Source organism: Gymnogyps californianus, chromosome Z (genome assembly GCF_018139145.2).
Source record: "Gymnogyps californianus isolate 813 chromosome Z, ASM1813914v2, whole genome shotgun sequence".
Lineage (NCBI taxonomy): Eukaryota > Metazoa > Chordata > Aves > Accipitriformes > Cathartidae > Gymnogyps > Gymnogyps californianus.
In genome coordinates this window covers 28,279,608-28,307,122 of record NC_059500.1, presented here as the reverse complement: position 1 = coordinate 28,307,122, position 27,515 = coordinate 28,279,608, and the positions used below count along the sequence as shown (strand labels likewise).

Below are 27,515 nucleotides of genomic sequence, written 5' to 3'. Positions count from 1 at the left end.
TTTTGATCCCCTTTGCAATCATTTGATATTTATGTGTGGCCACGTCTTGCTTCCAGTAAGGTGAAGTAGAATGGTCCCCATAACGTAGCACCTACTTCCAGTTAACTTGTGTTCATTAACAAAAAGCAAAACCCTACACTATACTGCAGGCAATTTGAGATTTTGAGTTTGACATCAGCCCAATTGCACTTCATCAAATGGAAGAAGAGCAAACTGACTCAGAAATATGTGGATCTACTTTGGTACCAATATGAAAACACTGTGGGTGAAGGTTTTAAATGTGACTTTGTTATTTAGAATGTTGTAAACAAACAGCTACCTGGAGATTTCATTAGTGCCTCGGTATCATGAATATCAATTACCTGAAGGGTTGTATCAAACTTCTTTCAATCAGAGTAAAACTTTGAAAAGGCTGGCTCTGACAGGGGGCTAGAGGTGGTTACCATCCTTCTGAGATGACCAGCGTTACAAGAATATTTGCCTTTAAACGTATTACATTAGACACTGCATGGCAATTCATTCACTCATGTTCAGGACAGTTTTTTTACATTTTTCTTTGGAACAACAGAGCAGGAAGTCAGGCACGCTCTCTCTCTAGGATGTACCTGTCGTAAGGTTAGTGTCCACAGCATTTTCTCCAATAATGTAGATTTAGCTTGATAATTTTCATTAGGAACTGGAATCAAACAAGCCATTTTATCAAATATTCATTTTACGTACAGCAATATGTAGATGATATTTGAGTACATATAATGAGTCAGGAGGGAACCTTGCTGTTTTCTAACATAGCAGTCGCATGATGTTGCCATTTTACTTATTGTAGTGGAATTTTGAAGTGAGCCTTTAATCATTCAAATTTGATCTTAATCCAGTTTTCTCTCATTCTTTATCATCACAACATCTTCACTATGCCTCAAATGCCATGAATTCTGTTAGATATTAGTCATGAAATTAAGTTGTTTCATTCAAATTTGAATGAAGCAGAAGCTGCACTGTCATCCTTATACCTGAAATTCCAGCATTGTCTTTCCAATGTTCGATTCTAGCATGTAATAATAGGCTCCAATACTAGTGCTTGGGTCATCAGCATCCTTTAAGTTACCCTTAGTGAAGAAATAAGAGAATGCAACTAGAATGGAAGTGGTTGATTTATGATGTCTGTATATTTTATAGTTACGAACATGTTTAGTACTGCAAACCTGAGTCATTTTTAATGCCCCTCCCTCTGTTTCTTTCCACAGCAAACAGTTTGGGTGTCTTTTTTTGCCAATCACAGTTACTGTGGCAGTTATTCATTTTACCAACATTTTATATACCATGTGATTACGCTGAAAGGACTCCGACAATTCATAAACTCTGGTTTCTTTCTCCTTAAACATTGATCCATTGAACATTAGGGTTGTTGATGCCTTTGGATGCTTGCCAGTCTTCCTACAGTGATAGCAAATAAGAATGCTAAATCACTTCTTAGTGAGCTGTTGATTACTGGGAAGGAGGAAAGGAGTTGTGGGATTAACCAGAAATGCTTTAATGTTTGCTTTTCAGTAAGCATTCAGCAGTCTAGAGGCTTGCTCAGCTAGCCCTGCCCCTCCCCCCCCCCCCCCCCCCAGCTCCTACTGGTCCTTCTTAAATCATTCTTCTCCTGATATAGTTGAGCTGGTTTATCTGATATGCTTTTCCTCTTGCCTGTAATCTTCCCACTACCTGCTCAGAGTTCCTTCTTTTCTATCTAGCCAGGCTGTTTCTAGCCTGATTTATTCAATTTCGCTAGAAGAGTCAGTGAATTGTGCGAGACTTTTCTAACATGGTGTTTGCTGTGGCTCAAACATGCTCTGAAATATCTCAGCACTGGCATGCAGTGGAAATAAGACCCTCACCTGTACCAACAAAGGAGGAGAAAAAGAAGGAAAGTGTTATGCCAGCAATGGATAATGGGATGGATAATGAAAGATAACAGAGAAGGAGGACGCCCCAGGAAAATGATGACACAGAGCTTGTAAAATGCTTTAAAGTATTTTCCACTCAGAAAAGAATGCCATTATTGTAAAGAAGGCATACACTTCTGGGAGAAAAAAGGCAATTTGGAATTTTCAATTTCTTTCCAGAAAGGAAAATTATGTAGAAGAGGTGTCTGGTTCTGGAGCTCTAACAAAAGTTTCTGCCAAGTGTAAAGACAGGAAGAAAATATGAAACTGGGGAGGAGGAGAAGCAGAAAAGAAGGGGAAACAATCTGCTTTATTCTGTCCAGACCTGTTTATCCCTCCTCAGTCAAAAAGGTAAAATATTCCTCTTGTTTTTACAGCACTACCATAAATTGGCTGTAATGGGACTAAAACGACTGACTAAATTTTGAAGCTGTTCTTCGTTTTTGTTGCAAACCAGAGCAGCATCCCTCCAGAGCACTTCTGAAATAAACTGGGAGTGACTGGTGGCTCAGCAGTATGTGTTTTTATGTTAATGCCCTGTGGGCCTTCAGCTGATCTTACCTGTCCTGATATTCTATGGATAGGAGAGTCTATCTCCTGGCTCCAGGATTTACCAATCTCTGTGACACTGTTGCTCTAAAGTCTTAAACATAATTATTTGCAATGAATCAACAACATGCCCCTTCAGTTTACTTGTTTCTGTCTAGTTTGCAGCAATACTTATCACCACACTGATAATTCCGACTGTGCAGGTTTTGCATCTCATAAAGTCCACCTATAGTAATGAAGGCATTTAATAAAGTGCTTCTATGGCCATATTGATGAAGTATGATGAAATGGTACATAATGTTACATTTGCATTTTCAGTAGAATCCAATAGCTGCATGAATTAGCCAGGTATAGCAAGGGGCAGAGTTTCACTTAAGTTCGTTCCTTCTCCTTTTTAGGGGAAAACTAGAAAAGTAACATGAGATAATTTGGGACAGATTCTTTTGGATAACCCCAGGTGTTCAATGACAAAGTTAAACAGATTTCTACTCAGTATGATTCCACTGAACTACCAGTAAATTTATGGCTTTAGAATGTTGTAGGGTTAACACATTGCTGCTGAAATATTTATGCTGGCTTTAAATATCCCTGAGGAAATCCAAGCAGAACTCTGCAAAGTACACAATCTTTTACCTCAAAAATTTCCATAAGAAATGATAAATTACTTGAATCAAAACTCCCTTTAAATTTCACACAAAAATAGATCATGAATTTTTGTCCCTTCAAAATGTATAAAATTTGCAGTGCTGGAGAAGAAACCACCCTTTCATCTGTGAAACAGATACAGACCAGGCTGCCTTACACTCATCTGTTTCTATGTCTTTCCCCAAATACATCTTATGAGTACAAGGCTTTTTACTCAGAAGGTGAACACTACAGATCATCTCACAAAATACAAGGAAATAGTAATGTTTCTAAACTTTTCAAAATCTCTTTCACACTTATCAGAAATGCAGACATAAGTGGAATTCAGTTAAGCGTTTCTGAATCCATTAGATATGTCTTTGAGCAAATTACCACTTTAATTTTTAAGGATTTCTAACACCCTAAGATGATATTTGTTACATAGTATTGTTCTGAGCTATAAATATTTTATCTAGGTATAAACTCCAGAGAAAACAAATCTAAGCAACTTTTAAGGGTTAACACAGGCTTGCAAAACTGATGTTTTACTACCACAGTATTAAGCATAAACTCAGCTTGGGCAATCTTTATTAGAACAATGGTGAAAAAACACTAAAACTTTGAATTTTGTCAGCTGGATGAAAATTTACCAGGTTTGAAGGAAAATAATCATGTAGATTTCCTTCACAATACCTTTCACATGTACTATCTATTGGTCACTGCTAGAGAAGAGATAGTAGGCTATGTGGACATTTGATTTTGCCGACAAGGTTTTGTTTACTTTGCCTACAAAATCTTCATAAGATATTTTTCCCCCTGACAATCTTCTACACTGATATCACCCTACATAGCAGAGAAGCACACAAACTCTGAGTTACCTGGATTAACACTGAAGATATATTTGCAGAGGTTCTAATAATCCTATTGGAGAAGTTTATCAATAAACCACAGTCACGCATCAGTACTGATACTAAAATTCCTTAAGTGTCATTTTGCACTTATGCTGGTTGAGGAAACAGCCTCCTGAACACTTTCCATGATGAATTCCTTTGTGATCCTCCAACAAGGCAATTCATTGAAGAGCGAGTTGACCAGAGCCACTTTTGCAGCATCTCGCCTTGCCTCTGCTGTGCTTAAGCAGCTCTGAAAAAGCACACAATGAATTTTACAAGTCTCAGGTGAAGTCTGTATTTCCCATTGCATTTCTTAAGTGTATTTTTTGCCTCACAATACAAGAAAGGTAAAACACAATTAAAAAAAAGGTATTACTTACATTATTTATTAACTGCTTTTCTCATAAAATTTGACTTCTGAGAGCCAACACTTTAAGTGAGAAATAGCTTTACCACTTTTTTTCACAAAAAATATTGGTTTCATTAAAGATTAATCTATTTTATAAAAAATCTGTAATTTTGGTGAGCTTTTTAATTGAATTTTTAAATAGTCCCTGCAAGTATTAATTTGCAGCTTAGCACACTTTCTAGCAACAGCCAAGTTTGGAGTGAATTAAGTTTCCAAAAAATGTTCCAGTGAAAATGCATCTTAAATATTTGGGTTTTTTTTTCTTTTTTTCTTCAGAAAACAGGTCTAATTTGACATCTGCAAAGCAGAATGACATCTCTGAATTTCTTGGTGTTTCTGTCCTTTGTTTCTTTTAAACCACCTATACTATTGTTGCTGTGAAAGGCTGAAATCAAAGACTCAATAGTCTAGGGACTATTAAGTAGGTATTCTTTATTGCAGCGCTGGACACACAGGGGGTGTCTCCTCCTATTGTGTGTGTGCGGTCAGGTCAATTGCATAGCTTATATACAAGCTCTACATACATATTCATCAGATTTCCGGGAACTCATTATACATATTCACCAGATTTCCGGGAACTCATTATCATATGCAAATGTCTCTTGCGCATGTCTGTTTATGTCTCCGGGTGGTCGTCAGGGGTCTCTGTGGATGAAGGATATACTCTTCCTCACTGTGTCTGCTGGCTGACCTCTGCTTTTGCGCATAGTCAGTTCTGAGATCATGTATATCATGTCCTTCAAGGGTGGTCTGTTTTGATTGAGGCGCTTGTTTTGAAATTTCTTTATCTTTATGGTTTCGCGCAACTGTTTTCTCTAAGGTCGAACTGTCCTAGTGACATTATTTAGGAGCCTCTTATCTTAGAGCCTTCCTGACTTCCCCAAAACAGTAAAAATCCAATTTGGTTTAGTTACAACAATTCTAGTAAGTGGAAAATTTTACATTTACAAGTATCACTATGTAAGGGATTTTGAGGAGGCTCTGATCAATCTAAATGGACAGCTTGAAACAGAATTGTCACCTACTATTGGTCACCCTGCCTTTGCTGTATAGCTGGTTGAGCTGCCACCAGCTAGCTGCTTTCCTTGCACAGTTTACAGGGGGCTACTTGCTAGTTTAGTCAAATTTTTAAAAATTGCAGTTCATGTTAGTTTTCCTTGCTTTTGTAATAGGGCATGAAAATTTCTTAGCTCTTTCAACAAGCAAACAATGCACTCACGCACCACCTGGGCTCTGTGGGGTGACCTGAACAAAATGCCATGCTGCTAATTTTATGGAGTCTAAGGCCAGAAAATGTCCCCAGCTCATCTTGCCCAACATCCTGCATTACATATGTAGTCAGGACACACTCATATACCCCACATGAAGCCCAAGGATTTTAATTGTATCAAAGCTTTTACAAGACTGAAATCGTGTGCCACAGACAGTGAAAAGTAGAGCCCAAGGCACTAGCAATACCTGAATTGCAACTACAAAGAACAGATTATGTGAATTAAATCTATATGAACCTAGCAGATGAAGGACACCCCAGGATTTTGGTAGGCTTAAAAATACCTTAAAATATTTATGCTGACCAAAAGGTGAAACTTCTAAAAATCTCAAATCTGACAGTCTGGGCTTGAACAAACAAGTAAGACACTCAGGAGAAACAGCAGAGTGCAGATTCTACTTTAGCTCTATCCTAGAGGGCAAATCAGTCCCAGCAACGGCCATTCTCTTATGATACAATGAAGAGCAGTCACTCTTAAACTCTGCTTTGCTCATTCTTCCAGCTGCTGTCTCCCCACTCCACCAAATGCATGTATGGACAGTAATTCATTGGGAATGGGGTGAGAAAAATATTATATTTTACAGTAATAACAATAATAACAATAAATTCCTAGTCTTTGTAAGCAACCAATTGACATTTGTTTTCAGTTGTCTTAACACACAGATGAAGCAGTATGAATATATTAAGTCAATGCATCATTGTATTATTTTCATACGTTATGAAGAGAGTGAAAGAACGGGGGCACTCAGAACTTTCCATGGTTTTCAACACCAAAGCTATCTTTGCAGAGTCATGGTGAATAAATTCTCACTAGATTTGGAGGAAAGCAGTCTTTTAAAAATGTCTGAATATGTTTTAGATGCCAAGAAACAGTAGTTAACACTGCTACAATTCCAGTGTTTAATTTTCTTCATGACCAGGAAGTTTTGCCATACTTGAGGTTTCAACTTACTTCAATCTTACCTCAACTGATAGATGAGTTTTGTAATTTGTAATGTTTGATATGATACATTGCGCACTCTTTTGTGTTCAATTACAGCAGCATCCATAAATTCTTTTTTTGTCTTTTTTTCTTCCTCCACTCCTTAAGGAATTCAGTATCTGACACAATTACTTTAATTCTACTGGACCGTTTCTATTCACTTCAATAAGAAGTGTGAGTACACTGCATTGTGTTACTACTGGGAGACTTCTAATTATGATGTAATAACTGGTTTCCATCAAGCAAACCATTGATTGTTTTAAATTCAATGAAAATGGATGCATAGTTCTCTGAAACAAGTAACAGTAATGTTTTAAACGCTTATCTTTTTGTGGAGTAGAATATTTTTTTTTCATTTAAAAGAGGACCACTTTACCCTTCCTTTTAAATACCATTTTTAACAAGTTTGCTCACAAAAAAAAGTGATTTCTAAAAGGAAAGTGAATTTATATCTCTTTCTTTTATTTCAGTTTTTCTTATAATGCTCTCTCAGAAGCTGGCATCTCCCTGAATATGTAAAATAGCTAACCATTTTATATCCATTTCAAGCTGCTCAGTTCAAATGTTTTGTCACTGTGTATTTTATTTTGTGTTTAAACATTCTCTTGCAAGTTGTATGTGATTATGTTTTCTTAGATTCTGAGAACAAAACTCAGACTTACGTGCTTTCAATAATAAATGTTATAATATAAACCAATCCAAATAATATGCCTTTAAACTGTCTTTGTGAAGACGAAGTCTGGTAAAAAATGACAGCTAAAAGAAAACTATTCATTTTTACTACAAGCAAAGCAGTGGATCAAAGAGATTTATGAGCAAATGGTAACTCTTGAGAGATTAAGGGATTTACAAATCTGGAAGAAGTGAAAAATCCTTAACATTTACTAAATGTAACAGGAGATACAAAAAATTAAATGGAACTGGAGATTATAATTTGAAATGGTGACATATGACTTTCCTCTGTGATTTTTTTTTCCTTTAATTTAATTTTTTTCTCAGTCCTGAAAGGATGAAACTGATTAAAGCTCATTTGAGCTGGAGAATAAAAGTGTAAAATTTTAATGTAGTTTTTCAGAGGCTAAAGGTTTTAGCATAGGCTGTTGGGCTCAGGTTTACAAAGAAGTCTTGAATTATTCAAAGCTGAAGCTATGGTGAAAACTGCAGAGTAAGTGTCATAATAGCCAGTCATAGCAATGGTCTAAGCTTTCAGGTGGGCTGACAGCCTCCAAAAAGAGTTGCGGGGGGGTTCTGCTCTGTTGTGCTGTAACACGTATTGAAACACCAGTAGCCATCTCCACTCTTAACATGCAGGTGTTTAGAAATTTCATTTTTTCTAGCTGAAAAGGGAGATGGCAACCTTAACCTCCTTCTCCACAAGGAAGAGGTGGTGTTGACCAGGCCAATAGGCCAGGCTCTGGTAGTGAGCAAGACTCAGAGAACCAGGTTTGTCCCAGTCTTTCAGACATATAGAAAACAGGGAAAGTAGGCCCTAGCTTAAAGATATTTTTCTTTGTCCTCAGTAGATGAAAGTATCCAAAACCCACAGTGTTTCATTATAACCCGTTTCTACTTAGATAATTGCTATTTATCTGAAACAGCAAATTTACTTGCCATACTCACTGGTGTTGTAAACATTAATGCTATGGGCCAGACCCTCAGTGCAGTAAAATGCACTTGTGCTGAGCAACTTATTTGTGTAATGTAAGCAGGTGGCGTACATGTCAATTCTGGCTTTGTCTGATCCTGTGGCAGCTCCAAGACGACTGGCTGCTGCTGTGTTACTGCAGCAATGTGATAAAAACCAGCCTGTTCCTTTAAGTCACAGCAAGACCTGAAATCACTCAGAAGGATCAAATTTAAAGTGAGGTCCTTCTAGTTGTCTCCTCCTCTTCTGTTTGGTACCTGCAAGGAGATCAAAACCAAAGCATCACTCCTGTAACTGGTGAAAAGGGGAAGAGGCTTGTTAAGTGAGTTTAAAAGTCAGTTCCATTTATTCTAAGGCTGGCATTGTAAACTAAAGTGTGTAGAACAGAGAACTTAGACCAAAACATTGCATAACACCCCAGAAGATTTCCACTGCTCTCAATAAAGTTTTCTACCTCTGCTTTAAGGGTCTTTCTGGTGAATCCCTAAGTTTCTAGAGGATGGCTGGCCAACTATGTCCCCTTGGATGAGAAACCAGCAAAAGGACACCCCTTGTCCTAAACGCAGTGGCAGTGGCAGTGGCATGATGGAAGGCTCTACTGCTCCTGCTTCTCGCTTACCTAAGTCTGACATGCAGGACAGTAATTGCTGCAGCTCCCCAATTTTACTTTAGTGCTCAATGGCCACTAGTTGAGGCAGCTGAGTGACCACGCTGGTATTTCCTGGCACTGTTTATAGCAGCAGTGAGGGAAGGTTTCAGAGTCCTCTTTGCCTAACCAAGAATATGAGTCAGTCACTTTAAGAAAACTGGTGTTTTCCTTGCCCGTTCGCTGCGCTGGGGTTTTAGAGTTTAGATTCCAGCCTTGCCTTGATTTGTGCTTTGGGTAATTCTTTTGGACAACAAGTCATAACAAACATGAAGCGTATATTGCTGCACAGGGAGCATACTGAATATTTTTATGAACACCAGGAGGCTCAAGGGAAAAGAAGGCTTTCTCTGGATAGTAAAGTTCATAAGTTTAATAAGTAGTTTCTGGATATTGGGGTGAGAAGTGAAATGAGTTTTCAGAGCCAGAAGTTAGCATTTCATGAATGTATTTCCATTCTTCACATATTTGTGAATTTGATCATTCTGATCAAACTTGGTGCTGCAGTTAAAAAATTTCTTTTTCGTGCTTTTAAAAAGATACTTCAGGTGACCTTCATGACACACTAAATACCTTTCCCATCCCAACTTGGCAACAACCATTTCAAGTCTATGCTCTCTATGGCATTGTGAAGAAACTTGTAAGAAGAGAGACAAAATTTGCAACGTGACCTACAAAGCCAGTGAATTCAGGTGTTGCTGGATCCCTGACAGAAAACAGGGACAGCCTTAGTTGACTTCAAGTGCTGGGTTAAAACATAAAAAAGAAAGTCTGTAAGACTAAGAGAACTAAGGCTTAGGGACAGAAGTAAATAAAAGAAATCAGCACTTTTCATCACCACTGGTGTGAACGTTTAACGAAGCACATTCCTTGCCTAATGCAAATAGAAAGTTCGCTGCAACGATGTATTGCTGACTAAGCAATCAGTTGCCTTCTGTTACATTTTTGAGAGTTTTTTCCAGTGTTAACAAGTAGAATGGAATACAATTATATTTACTTGGGGTAATGCAAAGGCAAGCTTAGCACAGTGCATTTTGCAGAAATCATAAATTAAACAGAAGAAAGTGTCTCTGGTTCTGCTATGTGCATATTTTGAAGCTACAGAATTTCTCTTTATGTACAAATCTAAATAGTGAAGTAAAATAAGTAATTCTGGTATTTGTTCCTTCACATTTCTCTCTCAGTGTTTTTGGCAGCTATCTCATATTCAAATCTAGAATGCTGAAGAAGGCACAGCACCAAATGCATCATTTCAGCACCCCATATATATGTGATGAGGTAGATAATCCATTGTAGGCAGAACAAGAGAAAACTTAAATGGAGAGAAGTCCATCAATTAAGTTGTAACTCTGAAGCACTCGGGCCTCTAAATACCATGGACAATATTTATTTGATTTACAAGATTTTCAGAGGAGCTTCATTGGTCCCTTTTACCTGAAGGCAATACTGATAACAAACTGTATTATTTATACCATCCATCTCTTTCCCCCACGCCCTGTATTTGCAGTCTTATACACACACATGATAAAATCTGGAAACATCTACCAAATTATTCAAACCTGTAAGACATGTTAATGTTCATCTGCAGCAGCTTGGCATGGGCAGCAGGCTGCCAAGGTGACTTTCTTCTGCTTCTGCATCAGTGAGGTGATCCTGAATTACATTCCTGACTGACTGCAGTAATGTAGTTATATAAGAGAAATATACAATGCAGCACTTTATAATGCACAGGGAAGATGTTCAATTATTTGAAAAGCATTGTTCAAAAAAATGAAAAAAAGAGACATCATGGGTGGGTAAAATGTTGGCAAAATACGAAATGTCATGTAAAACTGATAGCATGCAAGGCAGCATAAGAATTTAGCAAAAAAAAAGGTTTTAAAAATTTGCTGTTTTTCTTTCTTGCATCTTCAAAGACCACAATGTCAAAACTGTCTTGCTTTGGCATCATCACAAGTTTCTGAAACATTTCGGATCCAGGAAACTCTAGGATGTTTTAAGCAACTCTGTAAACAGTATTCCCAACAGTTTCATAATGAGGACTGACACATTAGGAAAAGTAGGTCCAGAATGTTCAGAAGACTTTGTGAAGAGCCCCCCCCAAAGCTCTGAAAAATAATCTTATTCTTTACAATTTTGAAGCTAACAAGCACTATTAGTTTAACTTCTTCCAAATTAGTTTACTGCCATTTTAGTTTGAAATTAGGTTCTATAGGTGTTGCTGAAAAGTTATTTTTGATCCTGAGCTGCACAGCATGAGAAATATGAAGCAGTGAAGTCACTTGGAAGCAACATGCTTTCTTAAACAACTTTATTCCATTTCAGTAACCTTTTAGAAGCTTTAGAAAGCTACCCAGACACACTGCTGCTGGATAACTCTCCCAAACTCCTGATGAGGCAAAAACTCCTGCAGAAATACAGGAAAATGAAAAATCTGAATGTCTGTCTTCTGTCGTGAGATAAAGAAGCCTAATCTGAACACACTGCAAATCCAGAGAATTCAAGGTAATTTTTAGGGTTTTGTTTTCTTGGGGTGTGGGAGTTTTGCTGATTTATACAAAGCTAGCATCTTGCCTTGAAAATTTAAAGCTAAGAAAAGAAAGAGCCTGTACAGTAGAACACTTTTGCTACCCTGTGCAGCTAAAGTTGAGTACAATTTCACAGCTCCAGTCAAAGCCATTGTAAACCATTATGACTTGCTCACGCCCTATCCTAGTTGAGGTTCTAACTCTCCTACTGTGAACTGAAAGAGCCCATGGCACATGGCTTATTTCCTTTATGCTCTGAGAAAACATTCCAGAAAGCACATAATGCAAAATTCACAGTCTCCAAACTGTTACTTGGGTCTGTTTAACAGAAGGGCTAAACTATAGTAATTGGAAAGACCCATGGATGCTTACCAAATTGGTTAAAATACTTGGAATAACAGCAATTGCCTCAGGTTCTAGATCTTAATGGATTACATATACACATTAGATTACAATGAATGAGTGGTTGTTGAACCTTAGGTGCATGTATGAGAAGAATACTGTTGCATTGCCCCTTGTGGAGATGGATTGATGCTGGTCTTCAGCTGAAGGTTACGCATCTGTGGACAGGTCGGTCATAGAGTAATAGCATTGTCTTTGTAGATTAAACAATTAGTTTTTACTGACCTCCTCCCTGCCTTTTTTTTCAAAAGGAAGTAAGATGGCTAGATTTAGAAGTATATTCCTGATGAGTTCACCTGCAAACTCCCCTCTTTGTCAAAAACCAAAGGCAAGTAATGAGCTTTATTATATTATTTAATATCTGCTATGTACACTCTGAATTTTCTGGTTCTTTGCAACACTTTCTACTTCTTCGCCATGCAAACCACTAGAAGTCAATTAGACTTACCATTTGCCTTTTCCTCCTACTATTGCAATGGGATAGACATGTTCCAGCAGTGTAAATCATGCGCAAGCACTTGTTAGAGTTGGATAGAAAATGACTATATAACAGTATTATCCTGCTTAATTGCTGAAATACTGAACTAATGCCACTCTGCATCAAACAAAGAGATAAATAAAAAAGAAAATGCATATAATACAGATGTACATATACTCCTGTAATATCTTGGCTATGACAAGCCTGGAAGATGACAAAAATGCCTTATTCCAGCTAACTTACCACTGAGTCAAAGAAGAGCTTTAATTGAAGACTAGCCCTAAATTTCAAACATAACCTGTAACAAATGAATTCATACCTCGTCACCTGGCCCCAGGTGCCATAAGGTACTGTATAGTGTGAATAACTCTAAGCAGCTGAAATGAAAGATGGAGTAGAAAAAAATATAAACACCACGATTTTATATTTAATTTTTTACTATTTATTGGTGAATAATAAAATACTGGAAATTCTAAGGAGAATGTAAAAAATTATAGTAAGTTACACTGCATGTGGAACAGGAGTGTAGACTACTTTTCCCATCAAAGTCTTCACCACTTTCTAACACAATTTATGGGTCTGCCATAACTTTCTACCCCCAAAAGTAATACAAACACAGAAGTAACTATGTTCCTCAGAATTGCTGTTTCTTTTATTCATTTGCTTGTGGTCTGTATTTTTGACAGAATGACAACTATATCTTGCTGTGTTTTCACATGGAAAAAACTACCTCTTGACCAAAAAAGCAAGTAGTTCAGCAACTGGATTTGCTGGTTTATAGATGAATGCAAATGAACCTTTAAATGAAATTGCTAGCTGGCATATGGTTTTATTAAATATTGTGTTTGTATTCTTTTCTCTCTGTAATGGTACTGAAGTCAACAGTTATTTCACAAAAGGCTATGCAGTCAGCAGCTAGTGTAAAAAGGAAGTTACGAAGGAGACTACTAAAATTGCCACTGATGTTGTGGAAATAATTCTGATTCTGGCTCAAAAATTTGCTTGTTGAGGACCTCAAGCTCATTCTTCAAATGTTCGTCTGTTTCACAGTGTCAATGCCTATGAAGTTCAAGCTTGAACTACCTTCCTTTAAATGAAGGTAGAGTGCTTAACTAGGCAATTTTTCTCCTCTTGGAGACTGGAGGCACCAAATTTAGTTTCAGTGTTTTGTTTCACTGAAAGTGAAATCTGAACTGACTGCGGTTTGTTTTGTTCGCTGTTCTTTATATGTCAGCACAGCATTAGCATGGGATTGGTGGTACCTATTATAGGGCATACTGTTATGATGAGAAGTATCTTCACATTGAAAAAAAAAACAAATCAATTTCTCCTTCAGAACAGGTTTTCTTATTTTCTGAAGGAAAGAAACCACACACACTTTTGTCTTAGATTCAACTGACAGAAGTGCTTGAGTTAATCATAATCTCTTTTGTTATAGATGATACCACTGGAAGCCAGAGACTAGACTGGTAAAATCATTCTGTGGTCAATTAATTCCTGGAACTGGCTGTTATTTTCCTTCAAGTAGTTTGCCTCTATCAAATTGATGGGGGTTGAAGACAGAGTATGAGGCTAAAGAAGTCAAGTGTGAAACTGCGTTGTTACAGAAAATAGACATGGCCATGTATCTTTTATGACAAAATCCTCTTCAGAAGAAAATTTCCCCTTGCAAAGATTGGAAGATGCCACTTACTTCAAAGTTACTGTCCTAGTTTCGGCTGGGACAGAGTTAACTCTCTTCTTAGTAGCTGGTACAGTGCTGTGTTTTGGATTTAGTGTGAGAATGATGTTGATAACACTCTGATCTTTTAGTTGTTGCTAAGTAGTGCTTATCTTAAGCCAAGGACTTTTCAGTTTCCCATGCTCTGCCAGCAAGCAGGTGTGCAAGAAGCTGGGAGGGAGCATAGCTGCGGCAGCTGACCTGAACTAGCCAAAGGGGTGTTCCATACCATGGAACGTCATGCCCAGTATATAAGCAGGGGGGAGTTGGCCGGGAGGGGCAGATCGCGGCCCTGGCATCGGTCAGTGGGTGGTGAGCAATTGCATTGTGCATCACTGGGGTTTTTTTCCCCTTTCCCCCCTTTTTTTTTTGTTATATTCCTTTTCATTACTATTATTATTAGTATTATTATTACATTTCATTATTATTATTGTTAATTCTATATTTTACTTTAGTTATTAAACTGTTCTTATCTCAACCCACGAGTTCTGCCTTCTTTTCCGATTCTCCTCCCCATCCCACCAGGAGCAGGGGGAGCGGGATGGGGAGCAAGGGAGTGGCTGTGTGGTGCTTGGCTTCTGACTGGGGTTAAACCACGACAGTTACCAAAGCAACTTCCACCTGGCAAGGTAATGTAACTCACTTATGGTGGGCCCAAGTTGCTCAGTGACTCATATACAACGATGCCTTCGCTTGGAAGTACAGCTTTCTGCTTCTGTTTGCTTTCCCTGAACTCCTGCAATATTGCTACGACATTCACTGTCAAAGACATAAAAATGCTGAATGTAGGATACCGTGTAAGTCCTTGATCTTGACTTGGTATTTTCTGTGTTAAACAAGAAATGCAGACATATAAGCTTGATACTTTATATATCTTCACTAGTATTAAAAATTCTATGATTGTCCCTGGTGTGAAAATGTTATCACATTGCAGACACATAGGCTGAAGAATTTCAGGGATTACAGATGGCTGTTGAACATTCATTCTGGGTCAGCAGTGTTGTTCTTCTAAGTTGGAACAGCAGGAATGGAGCAACTCACTTTCAAACAAGAGAAAATGTTATATTCTAATTTCTCTTTAGCTATTCTCGAAAAAATCATGGTTACTCAGAGAAAGCAGCTTTTAATGCAAAACTTTATAAAATGGCTATGCTAAAGATGTTGTATGTTATCATGGTAATACTTACAGGCTAATGTGAAAATGGAAATATGAAAATCAGAAATTCAGCTGACAGCATGACTATTGATGTGGTGCTCCAAAGTTTTACATTCTGTGGTGGACTTTTTTCACAGGTTTTTGCTTTGGACTCAAAAGGGATTTTGTGCCTAGTTTATCTAGACACCTTTTACAAAGCCAGCTGTGTTGTAGCTCAGAGATAAGTTCCTTTTCTAGGAGATGACTACACAAGGAAAAGCACCATATAGATGTTCTTTTTAGCTTTGTTGCAGCTCCTGCCAGTGTTTGCTTTAGACCTTGCCAAAAAAGCCAGTCTACCCAAAAGAACAGCCATGTAGGATGTTTGCCATAAAAATACATGCTGCTGTCGGTAGTAATTCCTCACTTAAAAATTAAAAGCTTAAATTAGAAGGTAAGAACTAAAGTTCTTACTCTGGACCTTCCAGTGGTGTATGGATTAGTCCTAGTCAATAGCATGAACCTTTCTGAGTACTGGTACCAGTAATGCTATAAGCCGTTAACTGTTTGTATAAGAATCAGTGGGATTCAGAGGATAAGTGAGGGCAGAGATAACTTCTCTCCTTAGCTTTTCCCTTTCTTCGTTCAGTCTGATCTTGTTAGTGGTGAAAGAAAGGACAATGGATCTATTTTGAAACAGCTCACATGCAATCTACGGATGGGGCATTACTCTATTCCCTGCAATGTGAGCCATGTGATCTCCAATAGTGTCTTTTCCTGATTCTTTACTCCACTAGTCTCATGCACAACTGCTTTTCTTGGGCATGCAGTCAGGATGAGGGCAGGGGCAGAGTGTGACATCACCAGCCTCCTTCTTTGTGTGCTCAAACCATGAGAACATGCAAGCAGCACTGTGTGAGCTCTTGGGAATTGAAGGAGAGCGGTTGGATTACACTGCTCTGTATCACTGGAATGGTAATCACAGATGCAGCAGTAGTGTTGGTGCCTACTAATTCTGGCATTTTGAGTGTTTAAAGCTGCAGAACTGTCATGGCATCTGAATATTGTTTCACCGTAAAGAAGACAGTTATCTGAATAAAAGTATTTGTAACAAGAAACACCTTGGGATAAACGTCTGTCATGGTGCAGCTCAACTTTACAAAAAACTGAAATACAGAGAAACCAAAGAAACTGTCTTCTGCTTTTCTAAATTAATCCTCTCTTGACAATAAGATCTCTTTAGATGGGATGGGGAGGAGGATCGGGGACAAAAGTAAAACTCGTGGGTTGAGATAAGAACAGTTTAATAACTAAAGTAAAATAAAATACACTACTAACTAATAATAATATAATAATAATAATAATAATAATAATAAAGTAATGAAAAGGAATATAACAAAAAAAGAGAGAAATAAAACCCAAGAAAAGACAAGTGATGCACAATGCAATTGCTCACCAGCTGCTGACTGATGCCCAAGCAGCGATCCGCCCCTCCTGGCCAACTCCCCCGTTTACATACTAAGCATGACGTTCTATGGTATGGAATATCCGTTTGGCTAGTTCAGGTCAGCTGTCCTGGCTGTGCTCCCTCCCAGCTTCTTGCACACCTGCTTGTGGGCAGAGCATGGGAAACTGAAAAATCCTTAAGATAAGCGCTACTTAGCAACAACTAAAACATCAGTGTGTTATCAACATTATTCTCACATTAAATCCAAAACACAGCACTGTACCAGCTACTAAGAAGAAAATTAACTCTATCCCAGCTGAAACCAGGACACCAGGAGACTAATAAGCAGTGAGTAGCTATTACCGGTTAAACTAATATGACTAACACTTAAACAGTAGCTGAGCAGCAATACTTCTGTTCTGATTGGAATTGTTGTCTGTCAAATGAAGTTCATATACATAGCAAGCTATGCAGCAATCCAAAACTGCAGTTGGATATCTCTGCAATTAAGCGCCTGATTTTGTACAGAACTGGATAAGGAGCAGCCATAAAACTTTCAGCTGTGGGGATGGCAGTATCTTGGGAAATACTTGGTGATGTGTATGTGGTGGTAACATTTCAAATTACCACTGCAGTTTTTGCTGTGATTTTTCAACCCCAGCCAAAGTTAGCACATCAAAACACTGATGTACCCAAAGTTGTATCAGGTCAACTGTAGGACATGGCCACAATATCATTTTTAGTTACGTCAAACAATTTTTTGTGAGACTGCTTTATGATTTGAACTACTAAGTTTATTGTCACAAGGTTAAAACATCATAGCAATTTCAAATAGGTAACTAAACCAATTTCAGTGAAACTAGCAGAAATTCTGTGTATATATATGCCTAAATGCTTCATCCTAAACTATTCATACGTTAAACATGTTATGAGTTTCTAAAAGCGGTCTACTAAAAATCTTTTTAATTTTGTAACACTGTATTCCTGATAACCATTAATTTGTATATTTTCATTATACATCATGTAGATTTGTAATAATTTAAGAAGACATGAAAAATGTATATATGTGTTCAGGTGTACAATAAATTGTGCTATGGTACTGTTCTGAAACGGTACCATGATTACTAATGTTTTATTAAGATCTCCCAATATTTGTTTCTCCTGTAAGAACATGCATTCTTTGGTTCTATTTTTAAACACTTCAGGCAGAATGTTGTTTGATCATATGCCATGTTTCAGTATTTTGTATCCAACTGGTCTAACAATGCGATGTATTAACCATGAGGACTTTCAGAAATAGTAGCAGTACATAGATGAAACAGCAAGATTTGCTTTTACTTGAGAAGTTTAGTGAAACAGAACACTGCAATTTATATATCATTTTGAAAGGCCATTCTCATTCTTGTAATTGTTTTTTGTATTTTGAATTATGCCTATGAAATGGCTGAGTTTTTAAAATAATGATTATACTATTCATATGCATTGAGAACCACTTTTTTCAGGATTAAATTATCTGTGCTTTATAAATTCTTACTTTGTATGCTGTGGATCACTGAATTGGTTAACTGTATTGATTTTGTTGAAGCCAATGCCAAATCTCCTGCACAAACAGGCAATATTTTATCCATAAATCTATGTGTGCTCCCTCCCTACGTACCCAGATATTCCTCCATTGGAGGTTTATAGAAGTAGAAGTATTACTGAGTTCAAAGGCAAGAATTTCATATATCCTTCTTCTTTAGTTCTCTCCCATCTGTCAATATTAAGGGTTTCACAATAGTCTATTTGATTTTGACTGTAATGTCTAGTTATGAGGTGAGATTATCTTTTTCTGTGCATTTCTCTACCATGCTTTTTAATCAGCTGAGAAATCACCTTGTCCAAGAGTTAAGTGTTGTACCTGGTGAAGCTGTACTAGGGTATTCTGTTTGAAGTTCTCCTAGTCTGCAAGGATTGTTGGTTTTTTTCCTGGAGCAGGCTGCTTGGAAGATCAGAGTTCTGCAGAGCAGAAAAACATGGGTTGTTCTATTGCATTTACCCTAAACGAGCCCTGAGCTCTCTTCAGTATTCATAAATACTGTTTTATGTGAACCAGATTTGGAAGAGGATTAAACGATGAAACATATCATGGCATTATTTTCCATTTGATTTCCCGCCTTTGAGTAGGAAATGCCTTGCCTCCGCTCATGGAAGTCTGTGGGTCAAATTAAGTATCATTCTGAGTGGGAAACAGAACTCTCTGATTTGAATTACATCAGTAAGTTTGTATCACTTTTATGCTAGAAAAAAAAAGAAAAAATTGATTACAAACTTCTATGAATTCTGGCTAGGTACTCACCTCAACCAAGGCAAACAAACAAAACCATGAACAGGAGAATGTCCAACTAAAAGGGAAGTGTTTTGGCTAAGAGTAGAAGGGCTATGCAGTGAAGTAGAATGGAGTCATATACTTGACAACATTTTGCTGCCGAGAGAGCGGAATATAAAGAACACGCACAAGATAACCACCTACTTCATAATTTTAAAACTTAAACCAGTTCTTTCTAAAAACCCTTTTAACTGCCTTTGTAGATTTAATTTAATACCTGAATGCAGAGGGAAAAAAAAGCTTTTTGAATGAAAGAAATACCTAATATGAAATTGATTAAAGATGATTCTTTAGTGAGTGGTTAGTGAAGTTGTCTTACATATCTTAAATCAATCTGTGGCACATAATCAGTAAAACTATAATGTTCAAACAAAGTTCATAAGTTCCAAGTTCACCCTTCTGCAGCTGTAGCCTATTATAGCTTGTAACTTAATGCATGCATTTTAGGGAAGCTGTTAAATTGGTTTCAGACTAACAAGCAGATATTATTTAAATCTGTAGAAAAAAGGCCAGCAACTGAGGTAGGAACCAGCAGCTTTTTAATGGAAGGTTTCATATCTTGTCTTTCAATTAATTTTGCCTACTTTAAAATTAACAACTGGATAGCTTTAGGAAAAAAAAATTTTGCAAATGTGAGTAGGCAATATCAAATAATTTTTCCATGATCTTCTTACGTGTTTATAAGCTGTTATATATTAGCATGTTAGGAATGATTTCATTAGGATATACTGGTCCCCATGCTATAATTTCTATTCTCCATGTATAAAAATATATATACTATTATTTTATAGAATACTATTATATATAATACTATATACTTATATATATAATACTATATACTTATATACTATACTATTATATATAATACTATTTGATGTAGTAGAAATAAGAATAAGGCCCAAACCTCCACTAAAACAGAATGAAACAAATCATTAAGAAAATATTATCATATAGCAAGTACTAGGGCATAAACAATATGCTGAGGGGCCTTCAGGGGCTTACTTCCTTCTCCACAATGGACTGAAATCACTTGGCAAAATGCTCACAAACCAACTAATTACAGTGCAATTCAGCTAGGAACTATGAATTCAAGTTAGGGGACAAAAAACCTTTGTGGAAGTATTTAGCTTCTTCCAAGCTATATAATAACTTCTAGTGGATACCAGAGCATTTTTTAATGTTGAAGCAAGGGCATAATAAGATACAGTGGTTAAAAACTGTTGTTCAATAAATTCAGGAGTGAAATAAGGTGATATAATCCAACTGAGGTAACTAAACTTGGGAACAGTTTACCAAATGTAGGAATTGATTCATGGTTGCTTCAAGTTGTACAATGATGTTACCTTACATTTGAGACTTAGTTTTCTGATGAATTCTTTAGGCTATGTAGGGAAAGGTAAAAGGAGTTGCTCTTTCTGATTCTTCTGCTTGCATCTTTCACTGGCCTGCATCAGTCTCAAAAGTGTATAAGACTACTGAGACTAGCTGAAAACAGGACAGGAGAAAGAGGGGACCAGTGGTCAGTTATGGCACAACATGTACAAGAAGGGCCGGAAGAAGGATCTGGGGAACTACAGGCCTGTCAGTCTGACCTCAGTGCTGGGGAAGGTTATGGAGTAGATCATCTTGAGTGCCATCACATGGCAGGTACAGGACAACCAGGTGATCAAGCCCAGTCAGCATGGGTTTATGAACAGCAGGTCCTGCCTGACTAACCTGATCTCCTTCTATGACAAAGTGACCCACTTAGTGGATGAAGGAAAGGCTGCGGATGTTATTTACCTGGACTTTAGTAAAGCCTTTGACACCGTTTCCCACAGCATTCTCCTGGAGAAACTGGCTGCTCATGGCTTGGATGAGTGTACTGTTTGCTGGGTAAAAAAACTGGCTGGATTGCCAGGCCCAAAGAGTTGTGGTGAGTGGAGTTAAATTCAGTTGGCAGCTGGTCACAAGTGGTGTTCCCCAGGGCTCAGTACTGGGGTCAGTTCTGTTTAATATCTTTATCAGTGATCTGGATGAGGAGATCAAGTGCACCCTCAGTCAGTTTGCAGATGACACTAAGATGAGCAGGAGTGTTGATCTGCTTGAGGGTAGAAAGGCTTTACAGAGGGATCTGGACACGTTGGATCAATGGGCCGAGGCCAATTGTATGAGGTTTAACAAGGCTGAGTGTCAGGTCCTGTACTTGGGTCATAACAATCCCATGCAACACTACAGGCTTGGGGAAGAGTGGCTGAAAAGATGCCCGGCAGAAAAGGACCTGGGGGTGTTGGTCAACAGCCACCTGAATATGAGCCAGCAGTGTGGCCAGGTGGCCAAGAAGGCCAATAGCATCCTAGCTTCTCTCAGAAATAGTGTGGCCAGCAGGACTAGAGAAGTGAGAGAACTGATTGTCCCTTTGTACTCGGCACTGGTGAGACCGCATCTCAAATACTGTGTTCAGTTTTGCGCCCCTCACTACAAGAAAGATATTGAAGTGCTGGAGTGCATCCAAAGAAGAGCAATGAAGGCGGTGAACGGTCTAGAGAACCAGTCTTATGAGGAGGGGCTGAGGGAACTGGGGTTATTTAGCCTGGAGAAAAGGAGGCTGAGGGGAGACCTTATCGCTCTCTACAACTACTTGAAAGGAGGTTGTAGGGAGGTGGGTGTCATTCTCTTTTCCCAAGTAACAAGTGATAGGAAAGAGATGAAATGGCCTCAAGTTGTGCCAGGGGCGGTTTAGATTGGAAAAAATTCTTCACCGAAAGAGTTGTTAAGCATTGGAACAGGCTGCCCAGGGAAATGGTTGAGTCACCATCCCTGGAGGTATTTAAAAGACGTGTAGATGTGGCACTTAGGGACATGATTTAGTGGTGGACTTGGTAGTGTTAGGTTTACAGTCGGACTTGATGATCTTAAGGGTCTTTTCCACCCTAAATGATTCCATGATTTACATGGATGTAACCTGCTTAGAGTCACTTTGGGGTTGACGCCTGACCCCCCTTGATAGCCTCCAGCCAGCAGGGAAGCTGAGCTCCTCAGCAGGATATTTTCTATATAGAACCATCAAGACACTTTCCATGTGTATTGGGTTTACGTGGTGAGGTTTTAGTAGCGGACAGGGGGGCTACAGGGGGGGCTTCTGTGAGAAGGCATCAGAAGCTGCCCCCATGTTGGACAGAGCTAGTTCCAGTCAGCTCCAACATGGACCTGCTGCTGACCAAAGGTGAGCCCATCAGCAATGCTGGTGGTGCCTCCACGATAACATATTTAAGAAAGGGTAAAAAACCCTGTGCAGCAGCTGTGAGAGAGGAGCAAGAAAATGTGAGAGAAACAGCTCTGCAAACCTCAAGGCCAGTGAAAAAGGAGGGGAAGAGATGGTTCAGGTGCTGGAGCAGAGAATCCCCTGCAGCCTGTGGAGAAGAGCATGGGACCCCAATGCTGGAGCAAGAGAAGAGTGTGAGGAGGAAGGAGCAGCAGAGACAGAGCATTATGGACTGACCACAACCTCCATTCCCCATCCCCCTGTGCTGCTTGGAGAGGACGAGATAATAGTGTCAGGAGTGAAGATGAGCCTGGGAAGAAGAAGGGTGGTTTTAGTTTTGTTTTTATTTCTCACTAGCCTACTGTGTTATTAATCAGCAATAAATGATATTGATTTCCCCAAGTTGAGTCTGTTTTGCCCATTATGGTAACTGGTGAGTGATCTCTCTGTCCTTATCTCAACCCCTCACAAGCTTTTCATCATATTTTCTCCCACTGTCCTGTTGAGGAGGGGGAGTGAGAGAGCAGCTTGGTGGTCACCTGGCAGCCGGCCAAGGTCAACTCACCACACCATGTAATTCTCTACTTTGCATCCTGAGTCTCACTCCCTCTTGCCTTCTACATGTGGTATTGCTGAGTAGCAAAATGAGGACTAACTCCTCTCCGTTCATGGTGAGTATGTTCTTCCTAAGACTTTCATATCTTCTAGCACCTTCAAGCAGGCCATTTCTTAAAAACAAGCATACAAAAAACCCACTAGCAGCAAAAAAACCCAAACAAAACCGACAGAAATAACAATAAACCCTAAAAGAAACCTTGGCAGTTTTGTTACTATTTCCTAAGATCATGAAGTGCCTGATTCAAAATCTTTGGGTTAATAATCTCTCCACTGGCTTCTGTGTTGTTGGATTAGGAACACACCTGGTTATTTTTTCTGCCTCTCCAACATATAAAATGGGATGCTATTTAATTCGTGTATTTTTTTTTTATCACTACCTCATCTTTGGCTTAAGAACCAGAAATAACTAAGAGAAGAGATAACCAGTAAAATTAGCATGTATTTGAAGAAAAAAAAAATCTTTCTGCACAGTACATCATCTACTATTGGATCTGGAATTACTTTTTTTACACTTTCTAATACATTTCAGAGAATTGGGGTAAGGATAGCTTAGTACATTACTTATACTGTAACCGTTTTCAGGCAGAGAATCTATTTTGATTGCACAGTGTTTAACAGAATTGGGTTCTGACATATATTCAGGTGTCCTACAGACCTGCTTGCATATCACATCAGATCAGTCTTAATACTGTAAACCTTTTCTGTAGTACATTCCACAGTGGCTGTACTCAGACAACTGCACATTAGGTAAAGGGCTTTTTTTCCATTTCTTCAACCTACAAAAATAATTTACATGCGGGAAATGCAACAGCAATCTACTTTTCAGTTAACAGACAATATTATGAGAGATAAAAACAAGGTAGCATGTCAAGTGACGCCTTACATTCTCTAAGATCTAACAGAAATATGAAAAGAAAAACAACTCTTTGTACTTCAGCCTTTAATTGGACTCCTTATAGAATTAATGAGTTCAGCTTCCTTCCTTGCTGGGGTACCCACATTTTTCCTCAAAGAACATTAAAAACAAAAAAGAACTGAAGTTAGAATACACCAGTGCATCATAGTATGTATGGAGAAGGGGGATGAATTTAATTTGCACAGGAAAGACAATTTTATTATATAGTAATGAATACGTACTGGTACTTTTCATTCCTTCCCTGCTATCAGGACACTTTTTTTCTGGCAGTGCACAGGTTAGACTAGCTCTCGGGTTAAATAGGGGCTGTGTGGTAGAAGGTATTATCTTTATGACCTCTGTATTATTCTGAGACAGAAGCTACATAATAAACACCAATCAAGGAACTGCAAAAAAGTAAACATAACTCTTGGAGTTACAAGAGTTGAATGCTGGGCTCCTTGTTCTAGCCTGAGCACCCTCCTCCATCCTCCAGGTCTTTGCCCATTCCTTTCTCCCTCGGGCTGCCTGCTACAGCCTTTCTGCAGATTAGCTGTCTCAGTCTGATGTTTTCTGTCCCACCAGTTAGTAGGCAGCCTGACATGCCTCCTCCTTGAGACTAACAGCTGGCCTGTGTGCTCTGTCATGAATACCGCAGTCTTGCCCTTCATGTTCCTGGGTCAGCAGGTGTGGCCATGCCAGTATGTGAGGTCCCCTGCAACTGCAGACACGCTTCACAGCAGCCTAGAGATACTACTCAAGGCCCAGTTCCTCTCAGCACATACACAATTATTAGGGAAAAGAAATTTCACACCTATAGATTGTCTCCATTGAGAATGTGAAAACTGAGGTTTTCCAAAACCAGAAGTGTGGCTAAGTTTTTCTAGCTAACTGCAGAACTTGCATCCTTTATACAGAAGGCCACTTCTGCTGGTAAACACCAAGTCCTTGTCAAAAATCATGGATTACAGCTTTTTCAGAGAAAGACAGATCCGTAATCTGTTAATTCAGACAAAATTTTTTTTTTTACATAGTGCCTGTTGGAAGTTCCAGTACGGAACATAATCAGTTCAAATACACAGGTTTAGCACAGATAGTAGTAACAAAAATCTTAATAGGTTTCAGGATGGATCCTTACATGACAGTCATATGAGAGTAGCATCTTTCTACACAAATATTCCTACTTATTCCCAGGGAACTACTTGTGCAGTCTCTCACTTTTCAGTGTGAATAACAGTATGAGAATTTAGTGAGTAGAGATGTTTGATGCAGAAGTACACAGGCTTCCCCCCCCCAGGTCCATTACTAGCCATGTACTTTATTTCGTCCACAGCAAGCTATAAGGAAACGGTTGATTGTACGAGACTGATTTTATTAACTCTAACATAGCTGTTGATGAACGGAGATTAAATAAATGCCTCTGCACTGTGCCTTAGGTCCCACAACAGATTACAATTAGATTTAAATGTTAAGGGAAAAAAGCTCCTTAAAAGAAAAATCAAACATTATCCCAGCATTGTCTGCACATTACACAAATGCGCGATTTAGATTGAAATGACAGCCAGAAGACTCCTAATTTAACAGCTTAAGTAGGACTGAGTTTGGGGGCACAAAATTAAGAGATCCCATTCATATCTGGAGGAAACTGTAAAAACAAAGGAATTAAACATTTTTTTTCTTGAATTCATAGAAAAGAATTTTTGGTTTTGTTTTCTAGCCACTACCATGTGAAATCTGTGGAACTGGGATTAAGTTTTGTAAAACTTTCTTAATGAAATACAACTTCATTTCATGTATAGCCCTACTTAAATCATAAAGTCAAATTTAAATACTTGTATTTCCATGATATACGGGTCACATTCAACTCCTTTTGTTTCAAGGGATGCATCAGACCAGTTTATTATGCAGCATTTACTGAAAAGCACATCAGAACTAATGTTTTGTAAGGGACAGGTACAGACAGCTTGTAAGATGAGAAAACTATATATATAGAATAACTAAGTGAACAGGTTTGGCATGCTTTTAAAAAAAAATGTGCATTTATGCTCAAGTCTGATAGAAAAGAAAAAAACCCACTCCACCCCCCCACCCCCCATTCCATTACCTGTAGGAAAACTTCTTATCCTTAAGAAGCAGCATATTACATTGCATTTGTGTAAACATAAACATTAAGATTTTGATACTCTGGAGTTTTACAGAAACACTGTTTAAAAAGTGGACAGGACAAACTACAAGAAAAAGAAAGGGAAGTGACATAAAATTTTCCAAGGCTGTTAAGTAGTAAGTTTTTACAAGATGAATGTTACTAAGACTGTAATTAAGTATCCTAAGAAAAAGTTCTGAATCAATCTTCTGAAATGCAAACTTAAAAAACAACCAGCAACACTACCTTAGATAGGTGATATGGAGTTAAAATAGTAGTATAATTTGTGATATGCTTGCAAATACAAGCCAGTTAATTACTTCTGTGTCTTAATATCTTGACTGTAGCAGACATTTGAATTAAATACAGCAATTGAATTGTTAGGGAAGTCAGATAGTTATCTGTGGTTCTTACAGTCTTTAAATACTAGGGCAGGGTCTCTATGAGGAAGAACTTGGGCAATTACAAGTTGCAAAGACTCCAGGGTTCTGTCCATCTCAGGTCTGCTTTTCCAGAAAGCATCCACAAACTGTCCTCATACCTGAATTAGTTGAGTCCCATACTGAATTTTTGCAGTTCATTGATGCACTGGATTCCTAAAGACTCTCCCCACATCTGCCAATCAGACACTGCCTCCAACTCCAAGATCCTTCACAGGCTCCACCTCCCTGGACTGCTTATCTTTGCTGTATGTTGAGCTAATTAGCTGTAAAAGCAGACAGACAGCTTCATTGCTATTGCTTTCTTCTGTTACACACACCCAGCCACAGGCTAGTGAGAGAGAGTGAAAGAGTTGTTTCATCAGGATATTGATGATGTACTGAAGCAAAGACCGTTCTGGTTTCTGTCAAATGAACAAAGAGATTCCCTTTCTCCCCAAGACTCTCAAGGGAGAGAGTGAAAATATAAGGAAAACAGATGTAAAGTTGTTCCAAACTCATTACTATGAAAGCAGCACGTGGACTCTTGTTTAAACAGTGAATTAACTAAAAATTATGCTTTTCTTTCTCTTTCAATTACGTTAACAGGAACACAATCTTGTTATTAATGGCAAGTGGAAAATGAAAAAGAAAGCAAAATTAAACTTGTGATGCATTAGGTTAAACCAATTTGAATCTATTTTCCTGGAATGTAGCTTCCAATTCCATGTACAGTAAGTGTACTAAAATGCCAGTGAATTAAACTATTTACCTATAAGAGAACAGGACCTGTGGGTTGTTCAGGGGGCTAAAGCGGCACTCCAATCAAAAGACAGACATAGATGTGCTGGCAAAAGCCTGAACTACAAATTCAAATACACTGCTGTTATACAGGTGTAACAGGCTTTTTCCTTCAGACAGGAGGGCTGTTTGTAGCAGCCATAAGCTACATCAACTAGAGTTACTTTACTGGTACAGAATATTTTTATATCAGTTCCAGTAAAGTCTTCCTGACTTGGAAAAAAATCCAAAAGTAAAGATGTGTTCTTTAGTTACCGTACAATCTTTTCTTCCATGTTCCCAAACAAAAATTAGTTTTTTAGGATTCAGCAGTGGAAAACTGCCACACAACCTTGCACCTGTATCACTTAAAAGTTTTAACACATACTGTTGCA

General features: G+C 38.3%; 1 protein-coding gene across 1 annotated transcript; it reads right to left on the bottom strand.

The window, feature by feature from the left end:
* Positions 1-1,001: 1,001 nt before the first annotated feature.
* Positions 1,002-26,481, bottom strand: LIX1 (limb and CNS expressed 1). Its single transcript, XM_050912881.1, is given in 5 exon segments — positions 1,002-1,103; positions 4,095-4,241; positions 14,273-14,277; positions 14,672-14,830; positions 26,336-26,481. Coding segments are annotated over 5 exon segments (495 nt in total). The 5' UTR covers positions 26,418-26,481.
* Between the last annotated feature and the right edge of the window lie 1,034 nt (positions 26,482-27,515).